Below are 20,917 nucleotides of genomic sequence, written 5' to 3' on the forward strand. Positions count from 1 at the left end.
TTTTGCAGCAGCCAGACGTTTATATGGTGTGAATCACGTTGGGGCAGGGGCACCTACACTGCCCATGACTCTGAGTCTATTATACACGTGTTACGGGGAGACAGGAAATATAAACGGTAGCGCGAAGAAAGTATATAATATTATTATGGACGTGGCCGCCGTGTCTCACCCCCACCTCTGACTACACCAGTGGTTACGGGACGAATTTGTAGGTGGATACAATAATTAGAATTGAAAAAATCATTATTTCAAGCAATAAAATTAGTTTTAGACAAGAATACTACACTGTTCCATAAGAAGACATTCAATATATGTTTAGTGTCTTTCATAATGTACGATAAAATATTGCCGTAGAAACCAACCAATCAACCAACTGTTTGATCTGACACTGCTCAAAAATAAACCGCAGAACGTTGGAAGTCAACAAGTCTTTCTTGCCTTGAATCTGTGTGTAAACACCAAGCATGCCCCCTGTAATTAGTTCCATCAGTGTTCGGCTGTGAGGCATCATGTGCGTATTCTGAGACTTCTTGTCTGCCAGAATAAACTAATAATTACTAGATGGCAAACCGTGTGATCCGGGGATGGTGTTTACGAAGCTTTTTGAAATCATTGAAGTCTGAGCTGGACCCAAGAACGGCATGGTCATGAATTGTGTGTCCCGTTAGTATCTGGGCGTTGATTTCAACCTTGAGTCCAGTAAGACTTTTAAAAGGACCGTTCTGAAGAAATCAGATCACCCCGTCTTTATTGGAGATTTTAATTCATCTCTTCCCCTAAATGGTCAGGGGCCTAATTCTCAAAGCTCTCTTAGGCTCTGCTAGACAACAAAGCATCCTTTTTGCAAGTCTTTTAGCACTACACTGAGAGATCGCAAAGTTGCAAGAGTTTAGTGAATTAGGCCCCTGAGCAATAGGACGTAAATTCCATTTGTCTTTTATACACATACTTAAGTCGTAATGTATAGAGTGATCGAATACGCAGACGTATACGCACATGCGTACTGAGACGCATACATGAAGTCTACTCAACCTAATTGTACAAAACTTGTTCGTTACGAACTAAGCACACAAATTACGGTCAAAATGGAAATTTCGCATACTTTTGTAATATAGCTAGAGTTTCTTAATTGACATTAAAACGTCAATGTGTTTACGGAAGCTGTAGGGAGGTTTTTGGCGCGTTGATTAGCATTCACCATGAAAGTGGCAGTCCTCCTACAGACGGAGTTGGAACCATATATCGCGGCCATCGCAGTCATGGCTAAATACCGTGACGATTGTATCATAACTTCTTTCTATCATAACTGCTGAATATTTGACATGCTAATTAGATGGCACGTACATGGTCAAATGTGTTGCATTTTCTACTACACACTATATTCATTATTCACATTTTATGTAGTTTTGGTGTACATATTACTGGTGAATAGATTAACACATATTATCGTTGTTCATCTTTTTTTCATATTTTTACCATTTTTTGATACCCAGTAGCCGATATATATATATATATTTCGTGTTGGGACGTCAAATAGATTTGTTCCAGAATAACAATCGGTATTAAAAGAAAACGATATCGACTCACCATTAGGAGGGAGCTAGAGACATTTTGCATGGGTTCGAGATATGCGATTATCATTACAGTTCTCGTTATAGATTACGTGGGTCGAGTGGGAAAGTATTATTTTCTGGTACTCAGGACAGTAGCATGTGTCTTCGAGTCAAGCGATTGATATTTTAAAATGTTCTGAACATATATGTGACTTCGAGACAAACGAGTTTCACCTTACAATGTTCTCGATATGCGCATGCCTTCGAGACAAACGAATATAATCCCGTGGATGTATCGACATTTATATAAGTTCGAGACAACCAATTGTCATTTCAGTATGTTTATATTTGTTGAGATCGAGACAAGAGATTATAATCTCAGTATATTACAGCTACATTTTTTTTTTTTAATATAAAAAATAAAACCGTTGGTCCACATGAGAGAGTATAATTTCCTGACAAGTGTTTATGAATTCTGTGTTTCTGTTACAGGTTGCGTGGGGTCGAATGGGCGAGGATCACTTCCTGACAATCGGGACATTCACATGGGTTCGAGACAAGCGATTTATTGTGGAACACAAAATGCATGAAAATCACATTTCTGACTGGAATTTACTTATCAGAAACGTCACGAAGGAATATTCTGGCATTTACGAATGTCAAATCACGACGGCCAAGAAAATATCGCGCCATATTCACTTAAATGTCGTAGGTAAGATTCCAAAATTTACACTTCGGCTGTGGTGAATGCTGGGCATGCCATATTCCCGTCAGGAATTTTTGTCATTTGATTTTGTTTTGCTATTTTGTAAACAGTATGGCTGGTATTCTGGTGCTACGAAATGAATATTATGGATATACTTGATGAAACTGATGCTTTCCTATGAACAAAATGTTATTGTTTTTGGTAGTGCGGTTCTTCTTTCTTGTTTTGTCTTATAGCATTTCATAAAGATTTGAAAGAAATGTAATTTCATACAGTTACTGTGTTATAATATTTATATAATCATTGACTATAATGGAACAGTAAAGGCACACATTACAACAACAATATTTGAAATAAACAAACATGTTTATTGTGTAAATGAATGAATGAATGAATGTTTAACGACACCCCAGCACGAAAAATACATCGGCTATTGGGTGTCAAACTATGGTAATGCAAATAAATAAAGTGATGATATAAAAATTCAAGGTTTAAAAAAAACAGTGTAAAGAACAGTGTAAAGAACTGTGCAAAAACACAAATATCACAGAATTTTACGGATACTGAATTTTAATCAAAACTTCAATTTTGTGCTGTATTGGCCATTCTCAAAGAGAATGTTACACCCCTGCACCACGGTGAGGTTACAGCACGCGCAGGGGTGTTTATTGTGTATGTTTCATTAAACACTTTTGTTTGTGAGTACAATGAAATAAGTGTGCATTCGCCGAGTATAGAGGGGCGGCACGTAGCTCAGTGATACAGCGCTTACCTGATGCGCGATCGATCTAGGATCGATTCCCGTCGGTGTGCCCATTGAGCTATTTCTCGTATCAGCCAGTGCTCCATAACTGGTGTAACAAAGGTCTTTGTATGTACTATCTTGTCTGTGGGATGGTGCATATAAAATATCCCTTGCTGCTAAGCGAAAAGACTAGCCCCTGAAGTGGCAACAGCGGGTGTCCTCTCTCATATCTGTGTGGACCGTAATCATATGTCCGACGCCATATAATCGTAAATAAAATGTGTTGAGTGCGTCCATAAATAAAACATTTCCTTCCTTCGCCGAGTATAAACGACTACGTTTGTATTTGCCAGTCTTACATTTGTATACAAGGGCGGATCCAGTGGCGATCAGGAGGAACCTATCCCCACAAAAAACAACAACAAAAAAAACCCCATTCAAGGTCTCCTTTTTAACAATATGTTTACAATTTTCATTTCACGAATACTAAATTTTTTGCGGTGCCCACTGCAGGATTTGGTCCATGTGCCATTATGTTCTTGGTCCCCTCGTAAAACATTTCCTGGATCGTCCCTTGGTACATATATTAGTACTTGCATCTAGACATATAGAAAATAATACATGAGTGGCCGTTAAATATCATTTGTCTCACAACGAGTTGTTTTAAAATGTATCAAACGAGCGAAAGCGACTTTGGTGCGTTTTTTAATCGAGTTGTAAGATAAACGGTATCTAACGGACACGGATGTATTATTCTATTTCTTTCATATCCTCAAAAAACTGATTTTAAGCAAATTTTGACATCTTTTTCGACTAAAAGATATTTACAACCCTTTGCACTTGTAGCTGACTTACGTGTCACAGACACACAATTGTCAGGTTAACTGTACGTCACAATGTAATCGATTTTCATCGTGTTGTTTTTCATTAGATATATGGCATTGATGACCTGATCATCACCTAGGAGCAGCCAGTCGTATGTCTTGAAATTGTTAAAAAAACAAAAAGTTAGTTACAGTCAGTTGACGTAGTCTGTTCGACATAGAGGATAGTTTATCTTCCAGAAGTATTTATGGCTAAAGTGTTTTGTCAATGCATTTCTTTGTACGATATTTATATACAATATTAAATATTATAATATCTCAATGGTGGAGGAATTTTCTCTATTTCTTTCTAGAACTACTTTCTTTTGTCTTCTGGAAATAAAAAATAATATCTGCCAGCTGGTACCTGGTTTCTATGTAGGTCTCTAAATATTACCAGATCGATAGTTTCGTTCGCGCAACACTCGCGCATGACTGGTTTTTGCGTAACCCATTTGTCGTTCACGCATTATATTTAGGACATTGTTTACATAGCTATAATGGGTTATGAAGAATGAAAAGGGTTACCTGAATTTGTTTTCTATAACTTATAAATGTGTTACACCAATTTTCAATGTTCAGAAGCCTGCGACATAAAGTCAGTATCAAAATGCAGAAAAATGCCGAAGTGATTTTTCTGACAAATTATTACTGTTTCGTAAATTATAAAACATAAAAAACCTGGTTTCCAGTGGAACCAATTTAACACTGAATGTTCATTAAACAAAATATTTAAAATATTTTTTTATAGTATCAATTGGACAAGACATGAACCGATTTTATTATCAGATTTTCTATTTGCAGCAAACCTAATGTAATATTAGAACACGACAATGACAATACTGACGAGGCGTCTGTGTCACAGTATGAATGTATTGTCCTTGACTAGAATCGAATTCCCTCGGTCGATCCATTCTCTGATAGGGTTTCTTTTCGTCCCAACAAGTGACACATGACTGATATATTAAAGGTCATGGTTGCATAGGCGGTCTTGTCTGTGGGAAAGTGCATATAGGAGATCCCTTGCTGCTAATGGATAAATGTAGCGGGTTTCCTCTAAGACTATAATATGTCAGAATTAACAAATGTTTGACATCCAATAGCCGATGATTGATAAATTAATGTGCTCTAGTGGTGTCGTTAAATAAAACAATATTTAACCTTAACTGGAAGTTCTCCACTTAAAAAGAACAGAACATTTTAGGCCGAGGGAAATGTAGGCGTGTTGAGGGAAATCCTGGCACTAAGAGTTATTATGAAAAAAACTTTTAAAACGCAAGGGTACTGTGGAAACGATTAGTTCTAACGACTGCTCGGAGGGGCGTGGAATGCGATATCAAAAGCATTAGTCTAAAGGCGACGCCAAACGATACGAGGGTTTCGTACGATAATAGCCTTGAAAATAGCCCATTGTGACAAGACAACATTATGATTCCATCGGTTGCTATGCAATTGGCAATCAGGTCAGGTTAGGTCAGGTTAGGTCATAGGTTTAAAAATGCATAATCAGAACAAGCTGTTGTGGCATACGCCTGTCATGGGCGCAGGTGTCGACCTCGGCCGGCTCCTCCGTCCAGGACAGGAAAGGGTTGGGGTGGGTGGGAGAGGGGGTCGCTCGCGCTGGCATGTGCAAGGGAGCACAAGCAGCCCAACCAGGGTTGGTAGGGGGCGAAGGTTGGTCGTTTTGTGCTGTTGAATTTGCAAATGTTCCGAAGGATTAAAGCCAAATAGAAAATGTTGAGTAATTTCTTGAATTTAATTTTGACGACTAATTTAGAATGGTTCCTCAAAATTGAAAATGGAGCTAATTGTTTGACTTGACTTAGCTGATCGAAAGGTAGCTCCTTGATAACTGAAACGTGTAGCGTTTTGCGATGAAACTCTTCAGATATATATATATATATATATATATATATATATATATATATATATATATATCTCTGGCGCGGAGTGATACTATGCAGATTGATTAGCGGAAAGAACAGCAAAACATCATACGACGAAACTAACACTGTATTTTCGATTGTTTCTTTCATTTGTAACCGATTTGATGGGCGGAGTTTAAGGTGGGGCTCAGTTTACACAATCTGATTAAAATTAGCTCTACTGGGTCTACCAGTAGATCTAACAGCATTGCGTGGACTCCCATGTCCAAGTGACATTTCATCTATAAATAACAATTTAAATATCGACCAATTACACTTCGCCTTTTATAGTGTTATTCGGGAGCATACAAATTCTAAAAATATCGGGCGAGACTACTTATGCAATAGGCGTGCTGGTCTGTTTCAACATTGAAAAAACAGGGGGAAAAGTGCAGTAATAAACTCTGGATTGTATACTAGTATAAACAGATTTTATGGCAATACCATCACGGGTTTTTTTCCGTCTTGAAACGAATTTTATATAAAATTTTATATTGCAATTAGTTTTCGGCATACTTCGTAATTCACCCGAATTATTTCGTATACCCTCGGCATAATTCCGAATGTTTTCAAATTCTTTTCAAATCACTGGCATGATTTTGCAAGTAAGGTTTTGATTGTTCGAAAAAAAGGTCAACTGGACATGAGCTCCAACGGGCTGCTGTTAGATCCACATGTAATAGTGGAGCTAATTTTAATTAGATTGCAGTTTACAGCAACCTCATTATTACTAATATATTGTAATATAATTTGTTCAATTTCAGGGCCACCGCTTAACCTCCCAGGTGAGTGTGTGTGCTTGCTTTTTGCATTAGCCCCTCACCCCTTAGTTACTCCCTAATTTCGAACGGCATAGCTTGTAGCTGTAGAACTGGGTATTATATAATTTAAACAATTTGTATCAGTAATTATTTTTACACTATTACTGGGGTATCACTGGTTGCATTTATTTCTTATTTATTTTGTATATAGAGCACTGCATGTGAACTATTATTATATAGCCATTGTTCAGTTAGCATTTTTGCTATTATTATTATTATTATTATTATTATTATTATTATTAGTTATGCACTGTTATATTTATGTTAATATCTTACACTATATTTATTATATTGTTAATACAATATATATTTTATATTAAACTAACATTCAGGGTTATGGAACAAATAAAATAAAGTAATATATATATATACATGTACTGATAAGTTCTTTCTCTACGCAATAGTCACTTTGTTGCATGCCCTGGGCAGTTCACAAGAGGAACCCCATCACCCTTGTGTAGGCTGTATTCATTACTTATTTACAGCAGAGGGGGATCTTTTGTGGAGGTTTTGACTGGCAGGATAGTATATACCACGATTTTTGCGATAATGGAAATAAATAGGGAGCAGGGGTTTACTTGTGGACCGTATATACGTTATCACTGTCCGGGTCTCGTAAAGTAGTCGGGTTACCAATAGTACTCAGATGAGGAAAACAAAAGAGGAAAAAAAAACCTCTTAGTCTTGAATGTATTAACGTGCCTATATCCAGTGAAGATTCAGGCACGTCTATCCCATACCCAGTCTCTGGAATGGCCAGTGGGTGGTCATGCGCCAAAAGGTCCTGAATGAAAGTCTGATCACCGGTATATTTGACACACATAATTATGCTTCATCATCATCTGTATGACTGCTGTTAATTTCCTAATCACGTGTTTACGGTATGTACCAGCTGAACCCAGCGTTGCTTTATTTCGGTACCGAAGAGTACAGACATGTTAACGCGGTATTTCCGTAACATCTAAAGTGGTATTTGCTTAAAGGCAAGGTGTCAAGTCAAGTGACCTATTAAATGGAGGAGCAAAATATTGCCAAAATATCTGTACATTTAATTTGTCTTGAAAAGTACTTTATTCAACTAATTATTGTGTCGTCATAATACATCGCAATCATGAATATGTTTGTAAACAATTAAATTAAGGTTACGTGGCTAACGCTTGATCTTTATAATGTGTACGGAATGAAATATGTTTGCGAGCGTCAGGCGAGGAAAAACGTAAAAGGTGTATATTTAATTAAAGACGTATCTGCCTTTAACGCTTCACTTCAGTTTATTTCTGTACTTATATTCAATGAAGGTTCAAGCATGCTGTGTTGGGCACACACATCAACTACGTGGACTGTTTGTCCAGGACAGTGGGTTAATGGTTAGTTCGTGATTAGCTGAAAAGAAGTTGGTATAGAGGTCTTACACGTCCTCACTGAACTCACTCTGGGTGGGAGCCGGTACTGGGATGCGAACCCAGCACCCATCAGCCTTAGATACGATGGCTTAACCATTAAGAAACCGAAACTAGAGGCTTAATTCACACAGTGTTCCCTTAACTCTCTTAAGTTACGTTGCATCGTCCTTGCAAATAGTTTTGCATTGTATTGCGAAATCGCGAAGTTGCGAGTATTTAGAGAAAATGACCCCTGTCCTTTAGAAGAAAAAAAAACTGTTGCTGTAAGTAGATCTAGCATCTTTCTTGTTTCTTTTTCATGCTTCTGAAGGAATAGTTCTGAGAGGCAGTAAATACATCGATGTTGGTGACCCCATCTCGCTCATCTGTAACGCCACGGGGGGCGCGCAGATCCCGGAGGAGATTGACTGGTTTTACGAGGGTGATAAAATAGACTCTTACAAATACCCGAACATTTTGATAACGAAGTATCGCTCGTTGACGGACCAGAGTCTGATCAGCGAGCTGATGATAGACCGCAGCACGACCAGGGACAGCGGCATGTACATCTGTCGGAGTTCAGAGAGAGAAGTCGACAGCAGAAAAGTAACAGTTTTAGTAGGTAAGTGGTTAAAGTGTCTTATTATTTTATACAGTCTCCCTCTTCTTTCTTTCTCCTCCCACTCTTCATATCCCTCCTCTCACCCTGTTCTTCCTCAGCATCAGTTTCATCATCTTCTTCTTTTTCTTCTTCTTTCTTGTTCTTCAACTACTATTTCGTCATCTTCTGTTGCTGCTGCTTCTTTCTTCTACTTCTTCTTCTTCATCTTCTTCTTCTGCTTCTTCTTCTACTATTACCAATGCTGCTGCTGTTGCTACTACTACTACTACTACAACTGTTGCTAGTTCTTCTTCTATTTATTATGCTTTACTTATTTTCTTCATTATCGTTTCTCTTTCTTCTTAATCCACCTTATCCTCTTCTTCCCTTGTTTCTTCTTTCCCTTTCTTCTTCTTCCGTTTCTACTCCTCTTACACTATTCTCCTTTTAGTCTTTTCTTTTGTCTGTTTGTCTTCTTTTCCGTAATTGTTTATCTGCATCTGAATCCATTCGTCTGTTGGCATTCATTATCTGTACATACCAAAGTTAAAGACCGACATATCGTTCTGGCAAAGAAGTTATTTGATCAGAGTTATAAGTTATAACATCCAAGGTCTTTTAAAAGCCACCAACAGTATTATGGTAGACACACAGAGGCCATTTCACGATATGAGTCATATTATGACGTATCACTGACTAAAATGATGTCTGATGCAATACCCTGTTTTGATCTTAACCATGCCTGTTAGACTTTTGGCGAAAATTCTGTACATTTCAACTATGGACTTGATGACTGTAGGCTGTGCTCATGACGGGTGCCACCGGTGGTGCAGGATCTGCTCACCTTTCGCGAACACCTGGTATCATTACTGTTTGTGGAATGGATGAAACATCCTGTTACGGATCCCCCTTGGGAGTGGCGGTCCTCTTAAGGACGAGCACCTGATCGTGGATCGTGGAAGCAAGCACGACTTTCCCTGACATCCTTTCGACTATCTCTTGTGCGAAGATGCGATTTTGATATGGGAATACGGTTTTTGTCGTTCAGATTCCAACTGCATGTGTATAACCAAGCCTACGGTTTTTCAGGAAAACCGTAAAGGTTGGATGTCATTCTCCGTTAATACAGTACTTCACATCTGTCTATATAGATCACCCAAGCCAGTAAAACATGGCCTTTACTCGAACATTCAAAACATGTAAAAGGAACAATCTAAACCAGCCACTATAAGACAGACATGAAGTTGCTAATGCTATACGCGGTGTCCTATTGCACGTTCAACTATACACCCCTCGTTTCATTTACATTTTATTGTAAAACAGTATTTGATGCATGACAACGGATCGTAATGAATTAAAAAAAAATCAATTTTTCCACAGACCATTATGGCTCATGTTTCACAACACAAATGAATGCCTGTTCGCCGTGTTGTCATGTGTATAATTTTACCAGCGGCATCACCAGAAGGAATCGGCCAGGAAGCGTCTTGGAATCCTGAAGAACTCTTGTTGAAGCCGTAGTCGGTTCCCTGGCGTAAAATAAAAACGGAATAAAAGCGCTATTCGATGCTTTCTTCCCTGCGCACTTGATCAATGAATTATGCGGATAGCTTCTCGTGGTATAAATAATTGTTTGCTGATTTTACAGAGGGAAATGGCATTAATGGCTGTTTAACGACGCGCCACAACATTGGTAAGAATTCGTGATTATCTGGCATACCTCGACGAGATAGGTGCATCGCAGTTAAAAGGAATGTTGAACAAAAAACCCAGCAGCATTAGGTTGTTAGGCTAGCCCGTTTTTAACAATACGTTACTTCCTGCAGTCCAATTGATCAATGAAGATAACTTTGACTCCCTTTTTCTCAACCATGCTCGTTTTTATTTCTTTATTTTACCAGTAATGGGGAAAAAACTGTATTATACCAAATAACATTCCATAGGCAACAATGTTGATGTTTGTGCTTAAAAACCACTATACGCAATATATCAAACAAACTGTGACTCTTAATATGAATACTTCAACCTCTCACCAAAATAATTAACTGAAGAAAGGTGAACCATCCAAGGTCCATTTTCGACATACCCCTAGTTTTACACAACAGTTTAGTACTGTATTTTAGGTTTTCAGGTACTCCATACCTTGTTTCAAGCACATGGCTACTGGACACAGTGGTACTAGATGAAATACAATTGCATACATTTATTGATCAGATAAAATTAGTTTTGGACAACAAACACCGTCACGTTTATTACCAATGGCAGGAATGCTGGTATTAACTACTCTATCAAACGATGGATGCACCTCAAACTCTGACTCGGCCGGATGTTATTTGAAAACAAAATGAAATGTGTTATTTAACAACGCACTCAACATTTGTATTTACGGTTATATGTCGCCGACACTTTTTCGATCTTCTATGTGCACCATCCCACACACAGGATGGTACATACCACGGTCTTTATTACATCAGTTGTGGAATAGGCCAATGGGTCCATCGATGGGGATCAGTACTAAATCGATCGCGCATCAGGTGAGCGTTTGACCACTGGGCTAGGTTCCGCTCCTATATGGACAAAGACAGTATTTTCCCCGACATTGGTACATTAGTTGACGCCAGTTAGAACATACCGCGTTTAAGGGGAAGAACGCTATCGGACGCTCGCTTTCGCTTCAGTATGTGGTTAGACTTTTACCTTGACCTTGCAAATAGAATGACTTAGCGTATTGCTTCGTCCTTGTTCGAGATACGAAGTCATAAAAATTCCGTCATAGATGAGTTGGGGAACACACGCAGAGACTGCATATAAAACTATATAATATATACGTAAAACTGTAATACGGAATTCCGCATAATATAATGCAGAACTATCTTATTTTTATTAACATATACTAGCCGTAAAAGCTAGTACACTTTCACACAATTTTTTTTTTTTATCTCTAGATGAAAAGGAATCGTGTTCTTTTTTACTGGTGGGTTTTCTTTTATGATCAACGCAAATGCGAAACAGAGTCTCTGAATATGATGCCAAAACCCATGTCGGATTAATAGGACCGTAGACCTGTGCTGTTCTGTGTGGGATTGTCAATGGAAGATATCCAGAAAATAAATGATGGTCTCTGCTGGTGTTTAGCTGTCGAGAATCCACCGACCGGAGCAGTCCTTGGCGTCTGTAATGATTAGAGGGGCGGGGTGTAGCTAAGTGAGAGACAGGTGCGGATCCAAGTGGAGGATGGCTGGTTTGTGGTGGGGGGAGGTATGTAATATATTCGTCGACTGGTACTTTGTGGGAGTATTGCCATTTATAATGTATGTTATAAAATAGTGTACTTTACGTACATCAAAGTCCGTGTACTAAGGAAAAGTGCATAATATAAAAAATAGTTCGTGATGCTTTTCGGAAGATTGCCAAATATCCGGATATTGAGTCGTCGATGGGATATAGCGTCATCGCTGGAGTTACTTCATTTCTCATCCGATATTCATAATATACACAGGAATAGGAAGGAAATGTTTTATTTAACGACGCACTCAACACATTTTATTTACGGTTATATGGCGTCAGATATATGGTTAAGGACCACACAGATATTGAGAGAGGAAATCCGCTGTCGCCACTTCATGGGCTATTCTTTTCGATTAGCAGCAAGGGATCTTTTATATGTGCCATCCCACAGACAGGATAGTACATACCACGGCCTTTGTTACACCAGTTGTGGAGCACTGGCTGGAACGAGAAATAGTCCGATGGGTCCACCGACGGGGATCGATCCTAGACCGACCGTGCATCAAGCGAACACTTTACCACTGGGCTAGGTCCCGCCCCTACAGGAATAGGATGATGATTTCTTGAACGATTTCGCGTTTCGCTTCTCTGCGTCAAAGATCAAGGCCACAATTACTAAAAGTAGAAATACAATATCACAGCTATAGCGGCTTCATTTCTTGTCCAGTTTTCATGAAACTTCACATATAGGAACAAGATCGTGATTTCTTGAACGAATTTGCTTTTCGCCTCTCTGCGTTGAATTTTAAACATCACTGTTACTAAAAATATAAATATGACGTAGCCGCTCTTATCATCTTCGTATGTCTTCCAATCTTCATGAAACTTCATACTATTATGTAGGAATACGATTATGATTTCTTGGACGAATTCGCGTTTCGCTTCTCTGAATTTGAAGGTCAATGTCATTGCCACTAAAAATAGAAATACGAGGTCACGAACTCTTGCAAATTCATTTCTTAACGGAAACTTCAAATAGGGGAATAGGATCGTAATATTTTGAACCAGATAGCGTTTCATATCTCTGTGTTGAAGGTTACGGTACCTGTTCCTAAATATAGAAAGACGACGTCACCGCTGTAGCAATAGCAATATTATAGCAATAATATGATTCAGTCGCGAGGGAATTTGCGGCGCTTCCTATCACCAGCCCATCCTCGAGCCGGTCAGCGTACAGTTTTGACTATTTTATTGCCATAAGATCTCTCTAGCCCTTTGAACATTAAAAGTTGGTTAAATATTGTTCCACTGGAACGCACCTTTTATGTTTAGTAAAAATAAATAAAAAATAAAAACAACAAACACAACCCCACGAAAAACCCAAAAGTTTTTAGCTATTGTGTTGTTGGTTTCTTCGATAATTTCTTAAAATCGTTATTGAATCAGGTAATAACTGGATGACAGAACATTGCGATTCACAAAAAAAAAAAAAAAATTAAATCCCAAGAATCACTAGGTGAACATATTCGGATTTGTCTAGATACCTTCAAAGTTATTCGACACCATTTCCATAGACTGATTATCACTAACTCCATTCAATCTGAATTCAGATAACCTACGGTGCAGACACGTAGCGTTTGTGGCATAGCTTTCTTCCATTATACAGTCTCTCTCCGTCAAGCCTTTCTTTCTTGTTCTTGGACTCATAATAAATCCACGACAAAGACGCCAAGACAAGATGTCCGGATTATTGCACCAGAGAACGAACCGACGACTGATTTATAATACATAAAACGGGAATATCTATTGAATGGGGGTATAAGGCCTCCATTCATTGCCCCCACAATGAGCGAATATATATAATATAAGTTGACATAACGGTGTAGCATAATGGGTCTCAGTTGACAATAAATCATGCTTTGAAGTATCCGTGGAACGAACACCCAATTTATTTTTTATTAATGTACGTGTGTATTTGCCTGTGCGGTATTGTATTAATCGGGTTGTGTACGTTGGTGGTTCCTTGAAAGAACACATTAAGACATCTCATCAAAGAGGTCTTGTTGTTGTTGATGTTGACACTAAAATGTACTTGAAAAGTGGCCATACCTTGCCGATCAGCATTTCACGCTCGATTCCAAGACTTACACATATCGACAAAATTGACTTTGAGAGGATTCATCAATCTGTGAAATGTACGAGATAGTAACCTTTCTCTGTGTCGAGTGTGGTCTGACACGCTATCAAAGCGATACAGATTTATTTCAATGCATTTGGGCCGTCAATAGTTATCAGCATTTTTTTGTGATCGTATAAACAGTACTTTTTGTTACCTTCTCCGCCTATTAAAAGCGTAGATAAAACATGTTGATTTTGCCAGAGATATTTTATTAAAAATAATGTACGATTGATCGCTCTCCCCTCCCCTTCCCCTTCACCACTACCACAACCACCGCCATTCAAAACTTATGGAATGTACGGTCGTGAAAATGTCGATAAATGAGAAATCTTCCACAGATAAGTGTTTAGGATTTTTATTCGTCTCTACGATGTTTCCGGGTTTTTCGCAGTTTGTCCAAAATTGTCCATATTCTCTGTTTAAAAGTTACAACATGGTTTCGGCTGATGACTTGCATACATTCTGCAAGGAGGTCGCCATTTTAGATCATAGTGAAACCTTAACCCTAGGGCCTATATCAATACCCGACAACTAACATTAACATTTCTGGGGTTAGAGGGGTTTGTTTTTGTTTTTGGTGGGGGGTTGGGGGGTTAACTTCTTTCATCTCTGGGTCAAAATAGGTTTTTTTTTACTAATCATTCTCCTCAGTCAAGAGTAAAATTAACTAGGAAAAGTTCTAAATAATTGTCCTGTATAGATAGATAGAAATATGGAACGACACTTTACTGGGGTTTGGTTGTAACAAAGAATTTGTCTTGAAATATGTACTGTAGTATAAAATAACACAGATGTTAGAGATATTAATACATGTACTAAGACACAATTTTTTTAGCAATTTGGTACTACAGCACAAAACTATAAAACCCAAGCTACATTCAGAGGCGAGACGTAGCCCAGTGGTAAAGCGCTCGCTCGATGCGCGGTCGGTCTGGGATCGATTGCCGTCGGTGGGCCCTTTGGGCTATTTCTCGTTCCAGCCAGTGCACCACGACTTGTATATCAAAGACTGTGGTATGTACTACCCTGTTTGTGGGATGGTGCATATAAAATATCTCTTGCTGCTAATCGAAAAAGAGTAGCCCATGAAGTGGCGACAGCGGGTTTCCTCTCTCAATATCTGTGTGGTCCTTAACCATATGTCTGACGCAATATAACCGTAAATAAAATGTGATGAGTGTTTCGTTAAATAAAACTTTCTTTTTTTCTTTCCAAGCTACATTCAAAGACGTGACATTTCAATTCGTATTGAAAATCTCCTGCCACTTATATTGACAAACGTTGCATCAATTGAATCCAGTGTCTGATTTCACTTTGGAAGTCACGAGTTTTGTTTTATTTTAGCATGTTTACCAAATAATATAGCAGAAAGCACACTTAAAGCAAAATAATGTCTGTACAGAATACAGCGTGACAAATCGATCATTTATCTTGAACGTAATGTTACTGTGAAACGACTACTAGAAGCGTGTTCAAGAGGTCGAGCGCTCGCGTCCTCCCCTTAGACTGGTGTTTGCGCCTAGCGTTAAATGTATGTGATTTGATAAGGTAATGCTGAAAACCAGTCGAACCAGTGGAAACTCCCTACTCCCAGTACATTTTATCTTTTTATCTTTTTTTAATGTATTTTCCGACCCCGCGTAAAAACCTATCTCGCCACAATGTAGACTACCCCCCCCCCCCCCCCCCATCAAAAAACATTTCACACGCGTAAGGATTTTGTACCAATCGCTTACTAAACTATATACCTTTCTCTTCTTTCAGCTGATACTTCCAATGTGAAAAGAGGTAAGATGATTTTTTATTATTATTCTTTGTTAATTGTGATGAGTCAGCATGCATGAATAAAACCGAATCAGTTTCCTTGCACTCTACAGCTGTTAGCACCGTCCCATGAGTCTCACCGTAAGTGCATGCATAGTAATAAATAAATAACAAACAAGATAGTTAAAAGAACATTTTAATCGTCTTGCATCATTTGAATAAATCTACACGTTTGTTTTTAATAGAAGATACAACAATAGACATGTAGAAAACAGACACAGAGACAGACAGATTATGGATAGACAGGTTGACACACAGACTCAGACAGACATACACACAAGGGAATGATCAGTGATGTCACAAAATTGTGGACTGTTTACGACTAAGCAAGCATGGTTTACCAACAACCCTTAATTGCCTACCATAAATGTAGTTTTTTTTTTTTTTTTAATGTGATCTTGACACACACGATCTTTATAATACTGACTTCCTGTTTGGACATCACAAGTTATTCTTTATATATATATATTAGCAGTTATTAGAAAATTTAAGTAATTTTAAATCACCTATCATTTTGGTTTCTTCCTCATGCATGTGTCGCTCAGTGATTGGTGGGCAGTTCGGTGTCATTGGTCTGTATGTCCGAGCACGGTCAGCAGGTGAATAAGTCGTTCCGTGTGTACTCACCTTAAGCCTGGGTAGTGTCGACCCCCCCCCCCTCTACCCCCCCTCTCTACCCCCCCCCCCCACTCCTCTTTCTCCCAACCCGCTCCAAAACCATTATCTTTGTCAATGTGACTTTATCTATTTGTCTTTCCATAGTAATTATGTAAGTTTAGAAACCCAAAACAAATTGCATTATGGTGTTGAATATTACATAAGGTATGTTCCAAAACAGAGATCTATGGGAACAAGTCGAGGTGGGGGTCTTATTCATTTGGTTTGTTTTCGTTTCTTTGTTTGTTTTGTGAGTTGTTGTTTAGGGGGGGGGGGTTGGGGGGGGGAGGGCGGGCTGCGGCTTGGGGGTTGTTGTTTTTTGTTGCGTGAATATTTTGTTATTCATCTGCCACGTATATAAGTAGGAATATTTGGAAAAGCACTAACAAAGAAATTGTGTTGGGGATCCACCACCCCCCCCCCCCCCACCCCACCCCTCCAAAGTAGTGTTGGGAATCGGTCGGTATTTCACCATCGAGCATCGTTATAATCGATTTACACCAACCGATCAATTTTCGATTACACAGTCGGTTAGAATTATATGAACATAAGAAGGATTTGAATTATACGCACCGTGTACCTGTTGGTGTGTTTACTAGGATAGTCCCTACAAATCGCTGATGTTACCTACATTCTAATACCTATTTAATATAATTTTTCTTGATGTACACATAACAATATTTTTAAAACAGTAGAGCAGTCACATCTTTGTTAAAATTTTAAAATATATGTTCTCGGTGCTTCTGACCCCCCCCCCCCCCCCCCCCCACCCCACCTCTCCATGTGATCATTCATGAATCATCCCCTGCGTGCATGCGATCAACCATTTCATGTTGTGCGTGTTATGTACAGTTGTGCTCGTGAACCACGTTATCAGAGCGATTTTCAAGATCCGTTTTAACGCTGTGTTTTTAAATGTGTAGGCCCACGTCTTGGCTTGACAATAATAATTAATAACTATTATAATAATATTATTTACATTAATGTTATATTGGTAAAATATATGTGTGTTGGGGGAGGGAGGGAACCTTTTATTTGTAGTAAATAAAGAGTATAGCAATATACACGTGTCTGTACATTTAAGAGTGTGTATGTAACTCTTCTAGTGAGTAAATTTACATGAATAATAATTATATTATTATTTATATATATTTTATTAAAACACATTCCTTTGGACTGTATTTAAAAATTAAAAATGAATGTATTGCATGTGGAATCAAAACCATTCATTATTATAAATTGTGTGCAAAAGATCAAAGACTGCAACGGTTCATAAAGGTCAAGTTGAAAATACATATTATATTCTCATATATGAAGGGCTGAAAGAACATCTACTACCGTAAATATTCCAATAAACGATACTAATAATGAACATATTTATATATTTAAGGTACACGTGTCATTGTTTTTAAATCTTAGCAAAGGTTTCTAAACTGTTTCCATCTTGCTTTCTTATTCTCTTTTGTTCAGGAACGGGGAAAAGTTCTTCTTCGCTGGAAGGTGTTAGACATGGTGGTGCGTCCGGACTATGCAGTGGTATCACTACACACTTAGTTATGTTTTTATCAATACTTTTTCTTCAACGGGTGTCATGACCTTGGTGTGTGGTGGAGATTCGTCTTGGAGTATAGTGCAATATTCTGACATTAGGAATACAAGGACGTAAGAAACCCGACACGAGAAGCAATCGCCTGGATAGAAGAGACAAATGGAGTTGATGACGTCATTCTCTGCCATTAGAGCGGGAAAATATCTTTGTACCAACATTTCAAAAATGTAATGCGTAGAGGTATTTCGAGGGATTATTTGTCAATAGCATTTAAGGCATATGCACACAAATTCTAGACATATGGATACAAAACAAATTATATCTTTGAACCAAGATTGAAAACTTAAATGCGTAAAGATATTTCAAGGGATTATTTTGCAAAACCTGTAAGGTATATGCTTACAAATTCTAGAAAAAGTATGCAAAACAAATTAGTTATTTGTATTGGCATCAATGGGATTATTAGGAACTTCACTAAATCCTAAAGGCATATGAATACAAATTATTTAATTACAAAAATGAAGTTCCTTATACAATAGTGGAATTATTATCAAGACCTTCATGGCATTTGAATACAAATACGTCACAAATGGACGTTCACATATGGTTGTTTTTATTGAGTAATAGTGTTAACTTGAATATTAGATTGTTCATGAGCACTAGATGATCTTGAGAAAGAACACCAAGCGTTGAAGATGGTGACTTGGTTATGTTCGTATCTATTGCAAATGTCATAAATGCTACTTGTGTTAGGCCTAGTAAATAAGAATTCGGGTTTTCTAGATCACTTCACATATAGATAAACCCGTGTCAAGCAGTGAACAAGATGAGTTTTTAAGAAGAAAAAACATGTTCACCAGGCAGATGACTGATTACTGGTTATAAGGAAATAAGAAAGTGGTTTCTTAAGACAGTGACAGTTTATAAACAAATCTGACTGCTTTATAAAAGTGGTCACTTAAGCAGGTTTGACCACACATCAGGAATAACTGACCTCATAAACGTTTTTCATGCAGCCATCTTAACTTGAGAGACTCACCATATCAAACCTGAACAAACCGAGAACGTTGTAGCCATATAACGCGGATGTCCTGCTCAAAATTACTGCATGTGTGCAAAATGATGTGGGACGTTATTTTTAAACTGAATACGCTATACAACATTATGTATGGTCTCTGTAAACGATCGACGCTACTTACAGTGGTGGCTTTTGAAAATGTGGCTCTTAGAGAGTTGGTTGGAAAGTTTCATAAAAGTGTCTGATTATCAGAATTGCCGTATTCATTATGAAATGCCTAAGAGCAGTTGCGTTGAACATTTTAGAAGCGAAACCGTAAATACAGCAGTAGGAATTAGCTTCTGAAATGTGTAATATTTGAAACGGGTTTTGCCTTACAGCAGTGACAGTATCTATAAACGGAACAGGTTGTGAGTATTCGGGTTTGTTTACCCATGATGCAGTGCGATGTTCACGTCGAACTTCGTGCGACTGTTTGATCCTGTCATATCACGTGATTAGAATTTTGTATTGTCAAATCTATTGTATATATCTATTGTGTGTTTATATATACGATTGTGTCAATGCAGTCACAGTTGCAAGTTGTAACCTGGTTGCGTTTCTTTGCGAAACGTCATCAGCCATGTAATTTGTACTTTGAAGTTACATATTGAATCTAAGTTCTATTTATAGATATGATATTATTCAGTATAGATGTAGTTCTTGTTATTCATAAGAGTGGTTCGTTGTTATGGGAATAAAGTAACATTTTATTTTGAAATCATGGGTGTTTAAAAGTCTCATATACCGTATAACCGGAAATTTTCGTGGTCTTAATTTTTCGTGGTTTGGGGTATAAAAACATTTCAAGGTTTCTTATTTTCGTCGTTTGCCAAATCTAAATTGAAAGTGATTTTATTTTCGAGTTTTAGCAAGTCTAGTTGCGAGAATACATGCTATTCTAAAATAAAAAAGTTAATTGCCGCCATTCAAATCCATTGAAGACAATTATGTGATCGAAACAATATTGTTATAATCTTCGTTTTCAAGCAGATTTCCCTTCATAGATAACTACTTAAATCGGCAAGAAACGTGTTTGTGTATTTTAAAATTATTACTTAATGTTTGCGAGTTTGCCTGTTTTAAAACGCGTTTTCTTATTTTCCAGAAAGTGGCACAAGTACTTTTTAAAACAAAATGTCCATAAAACAACGAATCACTTAATCATCAGCCATAAACACATTATGAGCTCGGCCCGACCAGGCGCGGATATAGTGGGGGGGCCCAAGGGGCCCGGGCCTCCCCCCCCCCTATTTTTGGGGTCAAGTTATTTTTTATTTTTTTTACTATAGCATACACTAGAGTGGAATTACACAAAAATGCACTTATTTCCCAAGAGTCTTTAAATTATATTGTATGGTCCTACAAGTTTTCGTTGATTTCGACAGAGGAATGACTTACCAATATCATCGACGATTTTACGTGACCTGAAATATACTAGTACACCAGTTGCAGAAAGAAAGAAATGTTTTGTTTAACAATATACTCAACACATTTTATTTACGTTTATATAGCGTCAGAAATATGGTTAAGGACCACAAAACAATGAGAAAGGAAACTCGCTGCCGCGACTCCAGGGGCTACTCTTTCAGATTAGCAGCAAGATATTACATACCATGGCTGTTGATACACATTGGCCCAGTTGTTCAAAGCAATGTATATTACTGAAACAACTGTTTCGATATTTCTTCCCATTTACCGGCAGCCGCAGTCAACGGAAAACCAGCCTAATATGGGAAGGAGAGATGACCACTTTAACTTTAAAAAAAAGAAGAGACCAGAGTTTATGAAATTTTGAAGATAACAAAAACAGTATGACAATACCAA

General features: G+C 37.9%; 1 protein-coding gene across 2 annotated transcripts in view; it reads left to right on the top strand.

Annotated features, from left to right (window-relative positions):
• The window catches only part of LOC121386253 (zwei Ig domain protein zig-8-like), a 54,645-nt gene extending 33,984 nt beyond the window's left edge, over nt 1-20,661 (top strand). The window contains exons 3-7 of one of the 2 annotated variants that reach the window (XM_041517100.1): nt 2,046-2,265; nt 6,557-6,577; nt 8,327-8,617; nt 15,768-15,791; nt 17,955-20,661. In XM_041517100.1, coding sequence (XP_041373034.1) covers nt 2,046-2,265; nt 6,557-6,577; nt 8,327-8,617; nt 15,768-15,791; nt 17,955-18,079 — 681 coding nt within the window. In that variant the 3' untranslated portion in view covers nt 18,080-20,661. The remainder of the gene's footprint in view (nt 1-2,045; nt 2,266-6,556; nt 6,578-8,326; nt 8,618-15,767; nt 15,792-17,954) is intronic. The other variant, XM_041517107.1, reaches the window with a different exon arrangement.
• Nucleotides 20,662-20,917: the final 256 nt, after the last annotated feature.

The sequence above is a fragment of the Gigantopelta aegis genome, chromosome 2 (assembly GCF_016097555.1).
Source record: "Gigantopelta aegis isolate Gae_Host chromosome 2, Gae_host_genome, whole genome shotgun sequence".
NCBI classification, from domain to species: domain Eukaryota; kingdom Metazoa; phylum Mollusca; class Gastropoda; order Neomphalida; family Peltospiridae; genus Gigantopelta; species Gigantopelta aegis.